Raw genomic sequence first — 18,662 nt, 5'->3', positions numbered from 1 at the left:
GTTTAAATTTATTAGTGAAAAAAAAAATATGACAAACAAAATTTTTTGGTAAAAAAAATTCAAGTTAAAAATATTTTTCCCGATTTTGACCCATTGTAGGTCCACTCATTGTGAAAGGGTATAATAAGCTGTTCATATTTTAAATCTTTTGCACTAAATTCATATTTTAGAGTAGCCAATGGAAGTAAAAAAGTAGCCAATGGAAGTGGTGTTCATATTATCGCGAGTGCACTGTAACACTATCCAACAGCATTTTTGGAACAGAATAGCGACCCTATAATTCTGAAAGGGCATGTTGAGTTGATCATTTTTGTAGAATAAATCATCCTTCGATCAAAAAATTAAAACTTTGACCCACTGTAAAAAAAAACTCAGACCTGCTGGACTATAAGTTTATTCTACAAAAATTATTTACTCAAAAAGTCTCAATTTGTTGGACAGTGTAATTATATATACAAATTTAAAATACTTAAAATTTTGAAAAAAATCGCAAAAGTTTCCGACTTACATTACATTTAAAAGAAATGTTACTTTATATAATCGGTGTTTTAGAATGAATTAAACTTTGATATTAGTTAGGAACATCTAAAATTTTTTTAATAAAAATATCATTGTACCTTAAATTTTACATACGATTTCGAATCGGTATATATGGCAATCATGTTCATGATGAATTATTATATCTACACCCAGAGAAAAAATTAACACATCCGTGTACGATTTGACACCATTCGGTGTCAATAATGTATCAACCCCGTATGTGCACAAATTGTACACGAACGGTGTCAATTTGACAACGAAAAAATTACACCATTCAGTTAACGAATTGACACCATCCGTTGTCGATTTGACACCGTTTGTGTACGATTTGACACCAGACCGTTGTCCGATTTGACACCGTTCGTGTACGATTTGACACCAGACCGTTGTCAATTTGATACCGCACAGTTGTCAATTAGAAACCATATGTTGTGGATTTGATACCGTTAGTGTACGATTTGGTAATTGAAATACATAAATAATAATTCCTTTATGTTTTACATTTATTTTTAAATACAATACGAATATATACTTATATATAAAATACATATAAATTTCATGTTTAAATTTGGCAAAACATTGGTGGCAATTGTCGGAGTTCCTGTATGTGAAATTTCAAATAACATCCCTAATTGTGGAACTGCTTCCACAGGTCACACAATTAGGGATTCGTACCCATTTGTCGATTCGTACCCATTTGTTTACAAATTGTAAACGTACAGTGTCGAAAAAAAGTGACACCGTATGGTGCCAAAATGACACCAACCGTTGTCGATTTTGCAACGTTATTTTTCCCTCAGTGTAATATGTTGTTTTTATAATCATACAACATCTTATGGTAAATCCTACATCGTAAATATGTTTGCCAAAAAAAAAATAATTCTACAATCATGTGAATCGTAAATTTATCATATTATGGTTGCGGCAATTAAAAATTTTGAAATGATTTACGGTAAACATGTACAACTGTACATTCCAAATACCAACGCATTTCGTATATAAACTTTATTAACAAGTCAATAATTTGTAATGGTCTGTCTATTCAACTGTTTTATCAAAAAAAAAAAGTAAATTTTAAGACAAGCTTCATTTCTGTAATTCTAGTTTTTTATATAAATGGCCTTTAACCATAGAGAATAGACATATAGTGGAAACTCTTCTATCAAAGACCTAACTCACTTGTCAGAAACCTAAGTGCTGAGAATGTATTAGTAGAAACAACTATGTGAAAACAAAAACAACAATCGTATGTGTGATTATTTTGAGTAATTTTTTTTTTTAGTTTTTTTCTAGTTTCCGCTCTATGCTTCTCTATGCCTTTAACGCCCTATTCTCAATCAAGTTTTAAATTTATCAACTATTTATGAAACAATTTTATTTATAAACCTTTGATAAATTCAAAAACAGATTATGAATATTGGGGTGAATCCAGATTTTACATGAACACGTTTTTGTTTGTAAATTGAATTAAAAACATAAAATAAACTTTATCCCTCTACAAAAACTAGTTAACAACAATTAAAATTAGACGGACAGCTAAAACCAGCAGTAAAGAACAACAATAATAAAATTAAAATCCCGAACAAAAAAAGTTTGAAAAATCATTTTTCTAGGAATTTCATTTAATTGTCCATGGATGTATGTGTGGGTTAAACTGGACATGCGATAACAACACCAGTAACAAACACGATGATGAAAATTGCTGCAACAGACAAGAAGCAGAAGAGGAGGACGATACATTAGTAGTAATAACAGCATCAGCACTCCTACCAAAACAAGCAACAATAACAACGATAATAACAGCAGGAATCTACACCCTATAAAACCTTAAGATTAAACCACAATTTTAACAACAACAACAACAAGAAACACCAACACATTCTGTCTGTGTGTGCCTGCATGTGTATAGTTTAAATTTGCATGCGAGTGAGCTTAAATGTTTGTGAGTGTATGGCAGAGAGAGCGAGTAATCGTAAAGTAAACAACCCAACATCCTCATCGTCATCAGCAACAGAAACTATCATCTACTGAAGCAATATCAAGCCAGTCATTTTGTCTGTCAACCAAGCAACAAACCAGCCAACCAGTCAGCCGGCCAGTCAACCAAACAACCATTCAGCAAAAGTAGTCGTCGTACATATTCAACAACATCATTTTGACACCAACAATTATTCATTGTTTGTTTGTATGTGCGGGTGTGTAGACAAGGAGAAAAAAGTTTGATACGCTTCATAAACAATTACACACACAAACACACTCAAACTCAAACTAACATACAACCCACCCACTCAGTCACATTCACGCAGTTATACGCATACAGACAAACAACAAACAAACACACGCACTCACGAACGCACTCCTACAGCCACTAGAATACACTCACTCAACAATTTCATCATTAACATCGCACAACGAATAAGGAAATCGACAACTACAACTATTACAACAACAACAAGTGTAATAATAAACATTTATTTCATTTTGTTTTTCCGTCTGTCTGTCTTTCTGTCTGCCTGCTGCTTTACACTTTCGCCCCATCTCTTGCTGATTATTGCGACTTTATTATCGCCACCATCAACAACTACGGCAACAACAACAAACGAACTTTTAACTCGCCTACGATACACGGAATTTCCAACGCGCCCTCATCGTGGCCGTCATCATCATCGTCGTCCTCGTCGTCGTCATCATCACCAACAACTACAACTACAATAACAACATTGTTTCGTTAAGGCTTAAATGAATTTATTTTGTTGCTGCTGCTGTAACATGGCACCAAATACACGCATCACACGCAAATGGGAACTATTTGCCGGACGTAATAAATTTTATTGTGATGGCTTGTTAATGTCTGCTCCTCATACGGGAGTATTTTATTTAACGTGTATTCTTATAACGGGCACAAGTGCGTTATTTTTTGCATTTGAGTAAGTATCGAAAATTATTCATTCATTCATTCATTTATTAATTTTCTTGTATATTCATTTTATTTTATCGTGTGTTTGTGTAAATATGGCCAGGTCTTTTGAAAGGCTTTTAAGTGGAAGGAAAACATTATTTAAAAGTGATATGGACGATTAAGGATTTTGTTTTTTAAAAAATATAAATGTGTATTTTACAAATTTAATTAAAAATAACTAAATAAATAAAAAAATCATATACAGTGAACTCTCGATAACGTGAACTAATTTTTACCAATGCGGTTCACGTTTACGAGTTTGTTCACGTTATCGAATGCTAAAATTAAATGATAAACAAGTATTTTAAAACAAATATTTTATTAATTTTTAATAACAAAAAATACATATGTATATGCAATAATTCAGTTCACTTTGCATTTGAGAAATAAAAAAATAAATTTCTTATGAATATAACACATCAAATTAACATAAACTAATAGGAACATTTATTTGGTTACAGATAAATAAATTTAAAATGCTTTTCCAGCATTTGTGTAAAATTTCTTGTGAAAATCGACTTCATGCTGAGTGTAAAAGATTTATTCCAGCTTTTAAAGATAACATTTTAATAGAATCTAACAAGTTTGTTTGTTTTCCACCGAGCACTCTTCTCCAATGATGACACGTATGTTTTATCTGGTAGCTGCTTCCAGTACAAACCGGATTCGGCAGCATTATAAAGCTGATTTTAAACGGGTCAACATGTTGTGGCTGAGCCGAAAGCTTTTGCAATAATTCAACTACATTTATCTTACAAAGTAACACTTTCGGTTTTTTTAATGACATTTTCACGAATAACAATTTTTAATAACTTTTAACTTTTACGTTGCGATGCAAAGCACAACTAATATACAGGGATACAATTAAGAAAAAAGAACACTCAATTCGGGGATTTCCCAATTAAATAAAAAAAAAACAGTTTAAAAAGTAAAGAATAAAAAAGTGTTCACGTTTTAGAGCTTCCAGGTTTTGTTCACGTTTTAGAATAGTCTGTGTAAAAATAAATTTGTTCACGTTTCTGAGACGTTCACACTTTCGAATGTTGACGTTTTCGCGAGTTCACTGTATTTACATTTGAAAAAGTACCAATTGCCAACTATGTAATTCATATAACTGAGAAAAGTAGTATATTCATATAGAACTATGAAAATCCACTTCCACACTTCAACATTTTTTTTTATTTTAGTTACTTTTCAATATTTTTCATATCTAAAAAAACAAGTTATTAAAAACCAGTTATTTATTATTATTTTGCAATATCGATTATATATATTTTGAAGCAAAAATACACAATTACTAAGAAAATTGTTGCTTTTCGTAGGGACAAGTTTTCCCAATAATTGAAAACTATTCAATATGATGTAGTTTTTAATGGCTTTTTACTACCAAAAAAAAACAAAAACACTCAATGTTTTCTTTTTTTTTAAATTTCTATTAAAAAACAGACAAAAAAAATATAAAAGTTTGTTTTTTCCCAAATTTCCAAGAGCACATGTATTCTTCTAGTCTAAAAATGTTCTTAAAATTGCATGAACTTTTGGTAAAAGTTCAGTGCAAAAGTTTTTAAATCACTTAATACATTGTACGTACGAATACTTAGTTACTTGTTCTTTTTGCAGTTTTATTTTGATTTTTATTCGACTATTTTGCAACAATTTTTCAAACTCATAAAAGTTGTTGTCAAACAAACTTTTGATATGCGAAACAAAAGGGAAGTTTCAATGATTTGAAAGATACAGTAGACACTCACACGTGACGTCTGGTATATTGAAAATACAAAAACATACGAGGTGATGTTGTATGTACATTCACTTACTGGTTCGTGCTATCGCTCATTCATTTCATTCAGTTGTTCAATCTTTCGGATATAAAGATATTTTTGAAATTACTTTTCATTACACAAACTAAATCATCGTCCCCATCATCATGTGCATCATCATCATCATCGATACAACACAAATTGTGTGTAAGTAACGCTTTGAATAAACAGTTTCTAGTAAATCTTTTTTTTCTTTCGTATTTTTTTTTTGCTAACTTTGCAGTAGTTCCTGCTTTTACTGCTCCTAATGCTGTTGTATGTTGTTTCTAAATTATTACGGTGCGCTTCAAAGATGATGTTGTTGCTGGTGCTTTTGTTGGTTGCATCCGTTTCTAAATAAAAGCAACAGCATTTCAACATTGTTTGCAAAGAGTTGCATGAAGTGTACACAAAACACTCCTCCCACACTCACATTTATGCTACGAGTACATTTATTCTCTTTCTATCAAATCTGATTTTGTTTCAAGAAAAGAACATTTAAAACTACACTAGAGCACACATGAATATACTACATTTATGTATGTGCTTTGTGTGTACATTAGAATGGACCTTATTTTGCACTTTTTCGATTTTAGATGCTCTAAAATTGTTCTCCGTCATCTATAAGCAAAATGCTCAAAATTTGAGCAACAACAAAAATTTAGAGGTTGTACGTTTTATTTGAAGTTTCGAGTTTTGGGTAAAATCTAAAAGTAAATATTAGAAAATAAGATACGAAATTTAGTTTAATATATAATTTAAACAAATTTAGACTAAATACAAAATTTCCTCGAAATCCGCCAATTCCAAATCGGCCACCCCAACCCATAATAGGTACAACAGTTAAAATTCAAGGCTGGTTCCAGACATATACGATATAGTTTTGGAATCTCCTAGTCCCAGGCTACTCCCACTCTGGCGGTGACCCGATTTATGTCTTCTCTTAATTTCCGAAAAGTTCACATGAAAATTCCATATTTTTCATAAATTTTTGGTGAAAAACCAATTTTTTCAACAAATTTTAGATCGAATACAGGGCTGGTTCCAGACATATACAATGTAGTTTTGAAATCCACTAGTCCCAGGCTACTGCCACTCTGGTGGTGACACTTGAAATTTCCATATTTTTTCATAAAATTTTGGTGAAAAACCAATTTTTTCAACAAATTTTATCTCCAATACAGGGCTGGTTCCAGACATATACAATATAGTTTTGGAATCTACAAGTCCCAGTCTACTTTCACTCTGGCGGTGACCCGATTCAGTTCTTCTCTAAATTTCCTAATGTAGCATTTATTTGAATCGAAATCAACTTTTTGAGTTTTTTGAAATTTCGTTTAAAAAATTTTAAAAATATAAAATTTGGGATTTGAGATTTGAGATATGGGCAAAAACACTATTCTTTTAAAATCTATGAAAACGATGAATTAAACATTCTTTAATTCTTAAGTGTTTATTTTGATGAAATAGTAAATATTGAAACGAAGTTTTTTTCTTTTTATAATATTTTACAACAAATTCTAACTTTTGGATCTAAGTTGTATTAAGGAACTTCTCAGTAGATATGGAAAAGGTATGTTGATACATACATACATATATGCAGTAAAAAGTTATAAGGTACTAATTTGATTTTTAGTTCACAAAAAACCATTTTAGACCTTGCTTAATTAGAGCCACCCTAATATGTACTATATCTGTATGTATATTAACGTACGAGTACAAAGTACTCAACAAGTCCTTTGTGAATATTTTATTCATTGAAAACTAAAGGAAATTTCAAAATTTTTGTTGTTTTCTATTTATCAAACCTTAAATTTACGTCAACCAAATTTGTACATGTAAATCTTTTAAAAACAACTACATTTTTAAATATATTTACTATTTTTGTTAGTTTATATACTTCTTATAAAATTTATATTGATTAGGTGCAAAAGCAATTTCGATTCATATTAGTTTTTGCAACTTTAGTTTAGATTGAGCGAAATAATTTACAAATTTTGGACAATTAATATAATTATTCAGCAGGGTTTCAGCCATAGAAAAATACACATAGAGCGGAAACTCTCCTGTCAAAGATCTAACTCAGTTTTCAAAAACCTAAGTGGTGGGAATGGATTAGTAAAAAAAACTATGTAAAAACAAAAACAACACTCATATGTGTAATTTTTTTGAGTTTTTTTTTCTAGTTTCCGCTCTATGTATATTTTCTCTATGGTTTTAGCCTTGTAATCTTCACACATTTGGGGGCTAAGTTTATAGTACGTTTTGAATAATTTCGAGTTTATTTAAATCATATAATACCGTATGCAACTTGACCTAAATTTTACGAATTTGTTTGCTAACCACGCCAATAAATAATTCATGTAAATGAAATTGAATGTGATATAAAAATGTGTTGGAAATTTGCACAAAAGATCTATTGGACCCTTTTTGTTAGCTTTATTTTGTGCTGATGTTGATGAAAATTCATAATGAAATCTAAGCAAATATATAATTATGAATATAACAGAAGCAGCAGCAGCAAAACCCATCATTTACACATAAATACAATGGCATTTTACACATACTCGCACATATTATCCATTGTACATTTTTTTTTGTTATTTTTGTTTCTGTATCCCCCAATGATGGGACAAAAGAAATATGAAACAATAAAAAAAATCATAAAGAATCTAAAAACATTATTATGTGTGACATAAACCCTGAAGAATAATAACAATAATAATGCGAGCACGAATGAATACGTTACTATTTAGGCTTACAGAAGATTGCAATTCAATTGAATGCAAAAAAAATAAACGCACGCTCCCTCTCTCCCACAATAAACATCAAAAAAGATTCATATTTGTATTTGAAATGTTGAAATGTTGAAAACTGTTTTGTACAGTAAATGTATTTGAAAAGGAAAATTGTGTCATAAAAAAAGAGACCCAACTATGACAAACAAAAACAGAATCGCTTTATTTTTTTCTTTCTTCATTTTGCTGAATATAGAATAGAAACTAAGTATAATAAAAAGATAACGAAAAATACCCTTCACTTGCATTTGTACTTAAAAACATTCATACTTACATATGTGGCTTTTCTAATAAATAAATACATGTGAAAGTGCACACATTTGTAAAATAGCTATAATGCTCTATATAAATGAAACTTTAAGTATTTATTTCTCTTTTGAAGGCATTTGAAATAATCCCAATAATAATCGTTACAAATATGTACTAAAATATCAAACACAAAATACTTTTAGTCGATAAGCTCCATCTAATGTTCATAATCAATATGCAATCTTTTGCAAATTGTAGTTTGAAAATCGGTAAAGGAAACGTCTTTATGCAAACGATATTGCAGTTGTCAGGCGTTGTGCTGTTTGTTCTGTATTCAAATAAACCGATCAACAGTTGGAATGTTTTGTAATAATTTCACTAGGCTGCATCAAAAAAATATGCAGGGGTTCTCATATGGGCAATTCCATATCATCGTACGTGACATTTGTACGCCTATAGAGTGGAATAGATTTTTCAAAAATAAGAGTATCTGAAAAATAATTTGGTCTTTATGTTCCATTCAGAGGCTACTATATTTTAAAATAATAAAAAGTTCTTTCGAAATATTGTTGTCCAAAATATTGAGCGAAATAAGGGTATATCGTACGTGACATAAAACGGAACTCATTTTGAGGTACATGTAGAAATATGCGAAAATATTCGAATCGTGAGAGCCTATGTTATGTTTTCTTTAAATTTCTTACACTAAACGAAATATTTTTCCTTTACAATCCGTCATATTTAAATAAAAACAATATTTGGATGATTTTATAATAAATAACATTTAATACCGTACGTGACAGATTTTTCTCTTATAATAAAACAATATACATATATTCTGTAAATATATGTAAACAAAAACTAAAAAAAATTAATAGAAAATATACATTCGGTTTCGGAAATAAACAATTTGACTACAGCAAAAAATCAATCAAAGTCAAATTCATTTCATACTACAAGCTAATTGGGAGCCCAGTTTTCGCCGGAATTTTAGCCTAAAACATACCTAAAACTTAAAAAAATTAAATATAATCAGTTTAAACTATTTTTTTTGTCTTTAAAATGTTGTAATATGATCTAAATACTTTCACATAGTAACCTTTTATTATTTTCTTCTATTCAAATCATCTTAAAAAAAGTTTTTGTTTTTTCATTGGTGGTAGCGATTCTCGTGGAATTGTCCTGTATTATTGAAGTCTATAGTTCACTTTTGTATTCTTTATGAAAAAGATAAATTAAAGTGTGAGTTGCGAGGAAACTCTTATATTAAAAGCCCAAGTCTGTAGTCAAAAAACATAAGTGACACAATGCATACTGAGTTGTCACATGACAGAAGTGCCTGTTTATAGTGTTTCTGCATGCAACATACAGTGATTTACTTTAACCCAAGGCTTTAAATCGTTGAAAAAGTTTTTTTTTATGAAATATTGAAAATAAGGAAGTTATATACAAAATTTGTACGGTACTTATAAGTACCGTCGGTCGAAAAAGGGTTAACTCACAATAAATTAGGTACCAAAATTAAATATAATTTCCTCTTTCCATGAGAGCTCCTGCCAACTGATTCTGGCTTTATTGAAACTTTATAACTTTTACCTCTGTAAGTGGTGAAAATGTATTAGAATCATACCACATGTGGTATGAGTAATAAGGAGTGAGATCGAAAAATTCTTAACATACATATATGTTTATAAAAAAGAAACCACTAAACTTACAGCTTTAATTTTTTTTTATTTGATTGAAATTATTATTACAATTTACAAAAAAAATTATTTTTATAGTTTTAATCACTAGTGATGAAATTTTGAACCTTTTTCGGAAACCCTTCCATTAACGTTTTTATAGTGCTTTCTGTCACTTTGCTCGAACATGTAGTCCATCTCCGTTTAAAATCTACCACACTTTTGGACACCTTTTTTGTACTCTTCAATTCTCTTTTAACAAGAGCCCAATATCTCTCCACTGGCCTTAGCTCCGGGCAGTTTGGAGGATTTGCCTCTCTTGGTACAAATACCACATTATTGTTCTTGTACCACTCAAGGGCTTGTTTGCCATAGTGACAGGATGCCAAGTCAGGCCAAAAATAAGTGGACACATTATGAAGTCTTATGAATGGAAGCAGCCTTTTTTGTAAACATTCCTTGATGTAAATTTCGGTATTTATAGAGCCCGTTGTAACAAATGAGTGGCTTCTTTTGCCGCAACTGCATATTGCTTGCCATACCAAGAACTTTCTGGGAAATTTTGTCTGCTTTTGGGTCCTAAACTTTTCTTCAACATTCCCTCGAGCATCAGCAACATAAAATTTTTGACCTGGAAGTTGCGAAAAATCTGCCAGAACATACGTTTCGTCATCCATTATGCAGCAAGAATATTTTTTTATAAAACTTGACTTCAATTTCCGTGCTCTGTTTTTGGCCTCTAAATTTTTAGTAGCGTTCCTGTCAGGAACTTTTTGAGCCTTGTATGTTTTTAAACCTGCATTAGCTTTAACTTTTCGTACCAAATAGTCCGAGCACTGAGCTAACCGGGCTGCTTTCCTACCGGATGTGTTGGGAGCTCTTTTGAAAATGCGTTCTATTTTTTTGGCTTTAGAAACATCATGTGGACCATTCCTTCTACCTGAACCAGGTTTTCTATCAACTGACAAGTTCTCCCGGTACTGTTTAATAACATTGGAAACAGTTTGACGGCAGACCTTTGTATGCTTGGCCAACTTTTTGTAAGACCAAGTTGGGTTTTGTTGAAAATATTTAATAATTTCAGTACGCACTTTTTTCTGGTCACTCATTTTAATCAGATTAACAAAAAAATTAATATAATTGACATTACACATAATAACTGACATGTTTTTCAAAGGTAACTTGATCAAAAAAAAATTCAAATAATACTTGGGTTAAAAAATGTAATGAAAAACGTGTGTTAAGAATTTTTCGATCTCACTCCTTATTTGAGGTGCCTCAGAACTACGGAAGCCAAACGGAACTGGGTTTTACAAATCCCGGGATTCGGGATTTTAGAAATGTAAATCCCGGTATCCCGGTATTTTTCGGGACCCCGGGATTTTAGTTAAACGACAAAAACATCAAATTCAAGAATAAAAACTATTAATTTCATTAATATATTTAAGTAAAAATATTACAAATCAAAAACTAATGCATTGAATTAAAATAAAATGGTCCATGATTTTCCCTAGCTCCATACAATTGTCCCCCGGAGTACTGTTTGAGCAGTCCTAAATGTCCTTATAAAATTTTGCACAAAATAAGTTGTAAGTACTCTGAAATTATAGTGTAAAGTATCCCCTTCAGGAAATAACTTGAACATAAATTTCGTAAAAGTGTAAATTATGTAAAAGTCTGTCAATGCAAGAGAGACGTGCTGCTCCCTGATTCAAATGAAAAAATCTGGCTGCGTTTGGATTTGAAGCGAGATTATGCTGAAATTTAGCTTTTTTTTTGGTATTTTTATAATATTTGGATTGAAATCTTCTAAAAACAATCAAGTTAGTAAAATTTTTTTTCAAAGTAAATGGGTTCTAAAAAAATGCGTGCTTAACAAAACGTACAGCACTAGTATAAAACGAAAAAAAATATTTTATTTCAATGAGTAATTTGTAGATTGGCCCTTAGTTTGCACTTTTGGGATTTCCTATGCTCCCGTGGTATAAAATTGTTGTAATATCCAAATGCTGAAAATTAGAGTTTGCACATTTTATTTGAGATGTTGAGTTTGGAGTCAAAGTAGCAACATTAAAAAAATATGGCAAAATCAATATACCCACCATCATTTTGGATTTGTATGAAGATTGAATCCTATTTTAAATTAAGGCCAACGTTCAGCCGATACCCATTAACTAGAGTAATATTCAAACAAATGTTGGAATAAGTATGAGAATAGAAAATTCTTTCCCAACACAGATTTTTGAGCAGCACATTTAAATTTTGAAATTCTGTAACAGCACCTGAAAGTACTTAAAAAGTACCATAATACTGAATTATCCATCCTTGAATGGAAATAGTTGTTAATTCGAAATACCGATTTTCTAATTTCGTACTTTGTTTTTATGCATTTAGATAAGTTTTATTATTTACAACAATCATCATAAAGATTGCAAGTAGGGTACTTTTATAAATGCTATACATACTTAGAAACCTTATAAATATGTTTTAAATATAAAATCATTTGCATACATACGAGTACATGCCAACAAAAATATAAACATTACTGCATTTCATTGTCGTTTATAATAGAAAAAAAAAACTTTAAAAGTCACACAAAAATCCCCGATGTTTATAACGCTTTCTCTATTTTATTCACAAAATTCAAATTCAAATAAAAAAAAAAATAAAGAAAGAAAGAATAGACTTCATATTCGCATAAATACAAACTAAACACACACATGACAAGAAACGCATGTTGAATCTGCCTGTGTTGTGCTGGGCCGAATACAATAGACTCTCATGGTGGTGAAGAAGAATACATTTTAGCATAAAACTCGTACACCATGAACTTTCCAAGTATGTACCATCATACACACTAACTACGTATGTTAATGTTGCAGACATTTCCCTTTAACACAAACACCATCCCTGACTATTTCCATTACATGCGAAATAATAGCACCATGGGACGTTTTATTTTTTAAGCAATTGATTACTATTACGAAAGATATCTGCGAAAAACATTTTCTTTATTAACCTATTTGCTTTATGACGATCATTTATTTAATATCTGTTTATAATTGTACAGGTTGCTAGGCTCTACAAAGCCGTGCAAGCTAAAGTTGGTCAACTTTGACACCCTGTAGCTGCTCACCTTGTATTCTAATAGGTTGGTCACAAATTTCATTTTCTGAAAGGTGATGTAGTCCCGTACGACATCATATAGGAATAGTAGTTTAGAAGAGACAGATGTATTAGCAGTTTGTCCTGATAGGCACAGTGGGGTCCCAAAAGTAAGACGGCCTAAAATATTGTAACAGACCCATTTATGTTTCACATAAAAACAAAAATATGTACTTTGTAAAATTGTTCTTATTATATTACACATTTTCTTTCCCATGGTGCAGAGACTAGAGAGTGCAGTTGAAATGTTGTTGGTTGCATGTTTATATGCATGCATGTATGGATGTGTATGTATTTTTTTGTTTGTTTCTCAAACAATAAAAGGACATGCCACTTGCGGCTACAAAATGCTGCTGGTTTGTAATCTATGTTAAACATTTTATGAATAAATAATAACAACGAAAAATACACTCATACTCGAACACACACACACACATACATGCATTCATAGATAAATAGATATGTGTGCATACACACACACACATATTAATGCCTAGATGAGTAATGCAGTTCATAATGTTTTGTGGCAAGTAATACATGTGGTAGTATGCCACTGCTACCACTTCAATTTAATTTTTTTCTTTTTTTTTTTTTTGGAGAAAAAGTTTATTATTTGTATCACATATATGAAAGTGAACATGCACGAGGGCAATTTCATAAGTATTGTCGAAATGTAAAAGATGTTATGATCATTCATTTCTGACAAGTCCAATACAGTGAGTGCTTTTAGCATTATTTATTTATTATAGACCAACAGAAACCCTTTTCTTTAGACCAAGACCAAGACCAATCCTAATTTTATGACTAATTGGAAACCAAACTAACTAGCAGTACCAAGGCACAGTGGCTTAGAAACATATTAGTATTAATAATAATAATTCTGTAGCTCATGAACGATTGTAGATATCTACAATCAGAGCTGAGGAGTTTCTGAGCAGATTTGTATTTACATAGTTGCTAGTGGGCATCAACATCTTCAAAGTTGGTCGCCTCGAACTTAAGAAATTGTATACAACTCAGTACAAAAAAAAAATACGCTTAAAAGTGTGGTTTATCTCATTTAGTTCAAGAGATTTTTATGTTAAATTATTATTTTAAATTTTTGTGACGCATTTTTAAAAATGTCAATTATATTTCTGATCAAATCTATCTATATATAGACATGAATTGGTCCATGTATGTAATGTCATCACGTGAGAACGGCTGGATCGATTTGGCTGATTTTTTTTTATTCGATTCGAAATTTTCAGGAGATGGTTTGTAAAGAAAAAAATTCAAAAATTCCGGGTAAAACTCGGAAATTCTTTTTTTGTGAGTCCAGTCAACTGTAATAAAAAAGCTCCCTAAAGTATGCAGTACAAATTTACATAGATATTTTATTTGCAAATAAATAAGAACAGGCTGGTGTGAGTGGGTTGGAGAAACTTGAAGAACTAACATTAGTAAATGCTACCGGGCGAAGCCAAGGCGATCAACTATCTATATACATTACGGGCTCGATTTGTGCAACTACCTATTATTGCAACTGACCGATTAGCGCAACAGCCTATTTTTTAACATTAGAGTCATTATAACAGCAACTTTTTTCAAAAAACAGACGCGATAAGTGCAACTTTATTTTTTTTTTCATATATAATATTATTCAGAAGTTATTCTATTCTCTTCTTTATTTTTGGTTGCTTTTTTAATCAGAAGCGTAATTCAAAACTATTTGCCAAATCATAGGCACCTAAAAAATACTTTCACGACGACACTGCTCTCATAAAGAATTTTGGCTGTTTATTCACAGTTATTTTTGATTAAAATATTTTTTTATTTATTCGAGTACATACACCATTTATTATACCCTACACCACCATAGTGGGGAGGGTATAATGCGTTTGTGCAGATGTTTGTAACGCCCAAAAATATTAGTCTAACACCCACCTTAAAGTATACCGATCGACTTAGAATCACTTTCTGAGTCGATTAAACGATGTCCGTCCGTCCGTCTGGTTGGCTGGCTGGCTGGCTGGCTGGCTGGCTGGCTGTCCATGTAAACCTTGTGCGCAGAGTACAGGTCGCAATTTTAAAGATATTTCGATGAAATTTGGTACATATTATTTTTTCGGCTCAAGGACCAAGCCTATTGAAACTGGCTGAAATCGGTCCATTATTTCACCTAGCCCCCATACAAATGTCACCTCGAAATTGGACTTTATCGGTCATAAATGTTTAATTTATCTATGTAACTACACAAATTTCGCTTCAAATAAGTTTTATATATGGGGCATTTCATGCCAAGTGAACCAACTTTTGAAATCGATGTCTTCCGATCGGGATGAAATTTGCAGGTTAGCTCTATTGGATAGTAACTCAGACACAATTTTTCAACAACATCGGTCGAGAACTCTCTGAGTTATAGGGGGTAAAATTTTGACAATTTGGTCAAACAAGGGTTTTTTCTTATCCATGTAACTTATTACCTATTGTTCTTAGCAAAATGTGTCCCAAATAGTATAGATAGCTATTTCTTCGATCTTTCGAAAAAAAATATTTAAAAAAAAAAATAAAAAATTTTTAATATTTTTTTTCCGAAATTAAAAACTTTTTTGACTTTTTTTTAAAATACGTCCTTTTTTTTTTTTTTTTTTTTTCTTAAAATAAAGTTTAGATATTTTCCTTGAACACCTACTTGGTCGCTTAGTGGGATGCGAGTGGGATATCTATCAAAATAAATATTTTGTAACTCAAAACATAAAATTTTTGACTTTTTTTGCAAAATCAAAAACTTTGTTGACTTTTTTTTTTCAAAATGGACCCTTTTTTAATCTTTTTTTTTAGGTCAAACAAAAGCTTAGATATTATCCTTGAAGACCCTTTTGGTCGCTTAGTGGGATGCGAGTGGGATATCTATCAAAATAAATATTTTTTAACTCAAGACTTACAATTTTTGACTTTTTTTTTTGCAAATACGATTTTTTTTCCAAATGGGCCCTTTTTTTTAAATTTTTTTTGTAGTCAAAAGAAAGCTTAGGTCCATTCCTTTAAGATATTTTTAGTCCCTTAGTGGGATGCGAGTGGGATATCTATCAAAATAAATATTTTGTAACGCAAGACATACAATTTTTTAATTTTTTTTTGCAAAATCAAAATTTTTTTCCAATATGGGCCCTTTTTTAATTTTTTTTTTTGCTCAAAAGAAAGCCTAGGTCCATTCCTTTAAGATATTTTTAGTCCCTTAGTGGGATGCGAGTGGGATATCTATCAAAATAAATGTTTTAACACAAAAATTGTATGTCTTGAGTTACAAAACATTTATTTTGATATATATCCCACTCGCATCCCACTAAGCGATCAAAACCATCTTGAAGGAATAGGCCTAAGCTTGCTTTATAGCAAAAAAAAAAATTACAAAAAGGGCCCATTTTAAAAAAAAGTCAAAAAAGTTTTTGATTTTGCCAAAAAATCAAAAATTGTATATCTTGAGTTACAAAATATTTATTTTGATAGATATCCCACTCGTATCCCACTAAGGGACCTAAAATATCTTAAAGGAATGGACCTAAGCTTTCTTTTGACTAAAAAAAAATTTTTAAAAAAAGGGCCCATTTTGAAAAAAAATCGAATTTGCAAAAAAAAAGTCAATAATTGAATGTCTTGAGTTACAACATTTTTATTTTAATAGATATCCTACTCACATCTTCCTAAGTGACAAAATAGGTCTTAAAGGAAAAGACCTAAGCTTTCTTTTGAGCAAAAAAAATTTTTTAAAAAAAAGTCCCATATTGGAAAAAAATTTCGATTTTGCAAAAAAAAATTAAAAAATTGTTACAAAATATTTATTTTGATAGATATCCCACTCGCATCCCACTAAGGGACTAAAAATATCTTAAAGGAATGGACCTAAGCTTTCTTTTGACTACAAAAAAAATTTTAAAAAAAGGGCCCATTTGGAAAAAAAATCGTATTTGCAAAAAAAAAGTAAAAAATTGTAAGTCTTGAGTTAAAAAATATTTATTTTGATAGATATCCCACTCGCATCCCACTAAGCGACCAAAAGGGTCTTCAAGGATAATATCTAAGCTTTTGTTTGACCTAAAAAAAAAGATTAAAAAAGAGTCCATTTTGAAAAAAAAAAGTCAACAAAGTTTTTGATTTTGCAAAAAAAGTCAAAAATTTTATGTTTTGAGTTACAAAATATTTATTTTGATAGATATCCCACTCGCATCCCACTAAGCGACCAAGTAGGTGTTCAAGGAAAATATCTAAACTTTATTTTAAGAAAAAAAAAAAAAAAAAAAAAAAAAAGAGAAAAAATTTTAAAAAAAAGTCAAAAAAGTTTTTGATTTCGGAAAAAAAATATTAAAAATTTTTTATTTTTTTTTTTAAATATTTTTTTTCGAAAGATCGAAGAAATAGCTATCTATACTATTTGGGACACATTTTGCTAAGAACAATAGGTAATAAGTTACATGGATAAGAAAAAACCCCTGTTTGACCAAATTGTCAAAATTTTACCCCCTATAACTCAGAGAGTTCTCGACCGATGTTGTTGAAAAATTGTGTCTGAGTTACTATCCAATAGAGCTAACCTTGGTGCAAATTTCATTCCGATCGGAAGACATCGATTTCAAAAGTTGGTTCACTTGACATGAAATTCCCCATATACAAAATTCATGTCACCAAATTTTGTTACGATCGGTCCATAATTAGTCATAGCTCCCATATAGACCCGCTTCCGAAAATCACTTTAACGTGCATAAATCGCTTAAAAATGTTGGTAGACACACAAAATTCAACATACTTAACATTAATATAGACATAAATCACACCACCTAATTTTATGGTGATCGGTCCATAATTGGTCATAGCTCCCATATAAGGCCCACATCCGAAAATCACTCACGAATATAAATTATTGATATTTTAAAATCAAAATATTTTTACTCATTTACTTGGTGTAGGGTATTATATGGTCGGGCTTGACCGACCATACTTTCTTACTTGTTTTTACTTTGTTATGTTTAATAAATGAATTAATTACTTTTTGTTAATTAAATTGCATGTTTTTGTTAAAAAAAAGAATAAAAAATAATAGCGTATATAGTGGTTGCTTATTGCAACATTTCGAATATCGCAACAACCTCGATTTCCTTTCGGTTGCGCAAATCGAGCCCGTACTGTATATAAAAATGGATGTTTGTATGTGGGTATATATGTATGTTCCGAATGAACTCAAAAACGGCTGGACCAATTTTGATGAAATTTTCAGGGAATCTTCAGAATAGTCTAGCGGGTAACACTGTAAGGTCAGATTTTTGATTTTCGGTCTGTGGGCGGAGGCATTATCAAATTTTTACATTATACCGCTAATGCCATCTATATACAGTGTTGCCACTAATTTAAGACAAATACTTGCATTTTTTTTCATGAACTGAATTTTAAGTGCGATAGAGCCAAAATAAAAGGACCTCTAAGGGTATGAAAT

General features: G+C 30.8%; 1 protein-coding gene across 7 annotated transcripts in view; it reads left to right on the top strand.

The window, feature by feature from the left end:
- Positions 1-18,662, top strand: part of app (Palmitoyltransferase app) — a 262,389-nt gene that overhangs the window by 207,796 nt on the left and 35,931 nt on the right. For 4 of the 7 annotated variants that reach the window (XM_065506499.1, XM_065506492.1, XM_065506496.1 and 1 more), the window contains one exon: positions 2,049-3,467. In XM_065506499.1, coding sequence (XP_065362571.1) covers positions 3,280-3,467 — 188 coding nt within the window. In that variant the 5' untranslated portion in view covers positions 2,049-3,279. The remainder of the gene's footprint in view (positions 1-2,048; positions 3,468-18,662) is intronic. The other 3 variants (XM_065506498.1, XM_065506495.1, XM_065506497.1) reach the window with 2 other exon arrangements.

This window comes from Calliphora vicina, chromosome 3, assembly GCF_958450345.1.
Source record: "Calliphora vicina chromosome 3, idCalVici1.1, whole genome shotgun sequence".
Taxonomy (NCBI): Eukaryota; Metazoa; Arthropoda; class Insecta; order Diptera; family Calliphoridae; genus Calliphora; species Calliphora vicina.
Note: the sequence above shows the minus strand (reverse complement) of the source record. Positions and strands in the feature narration are given on the sequence as shown.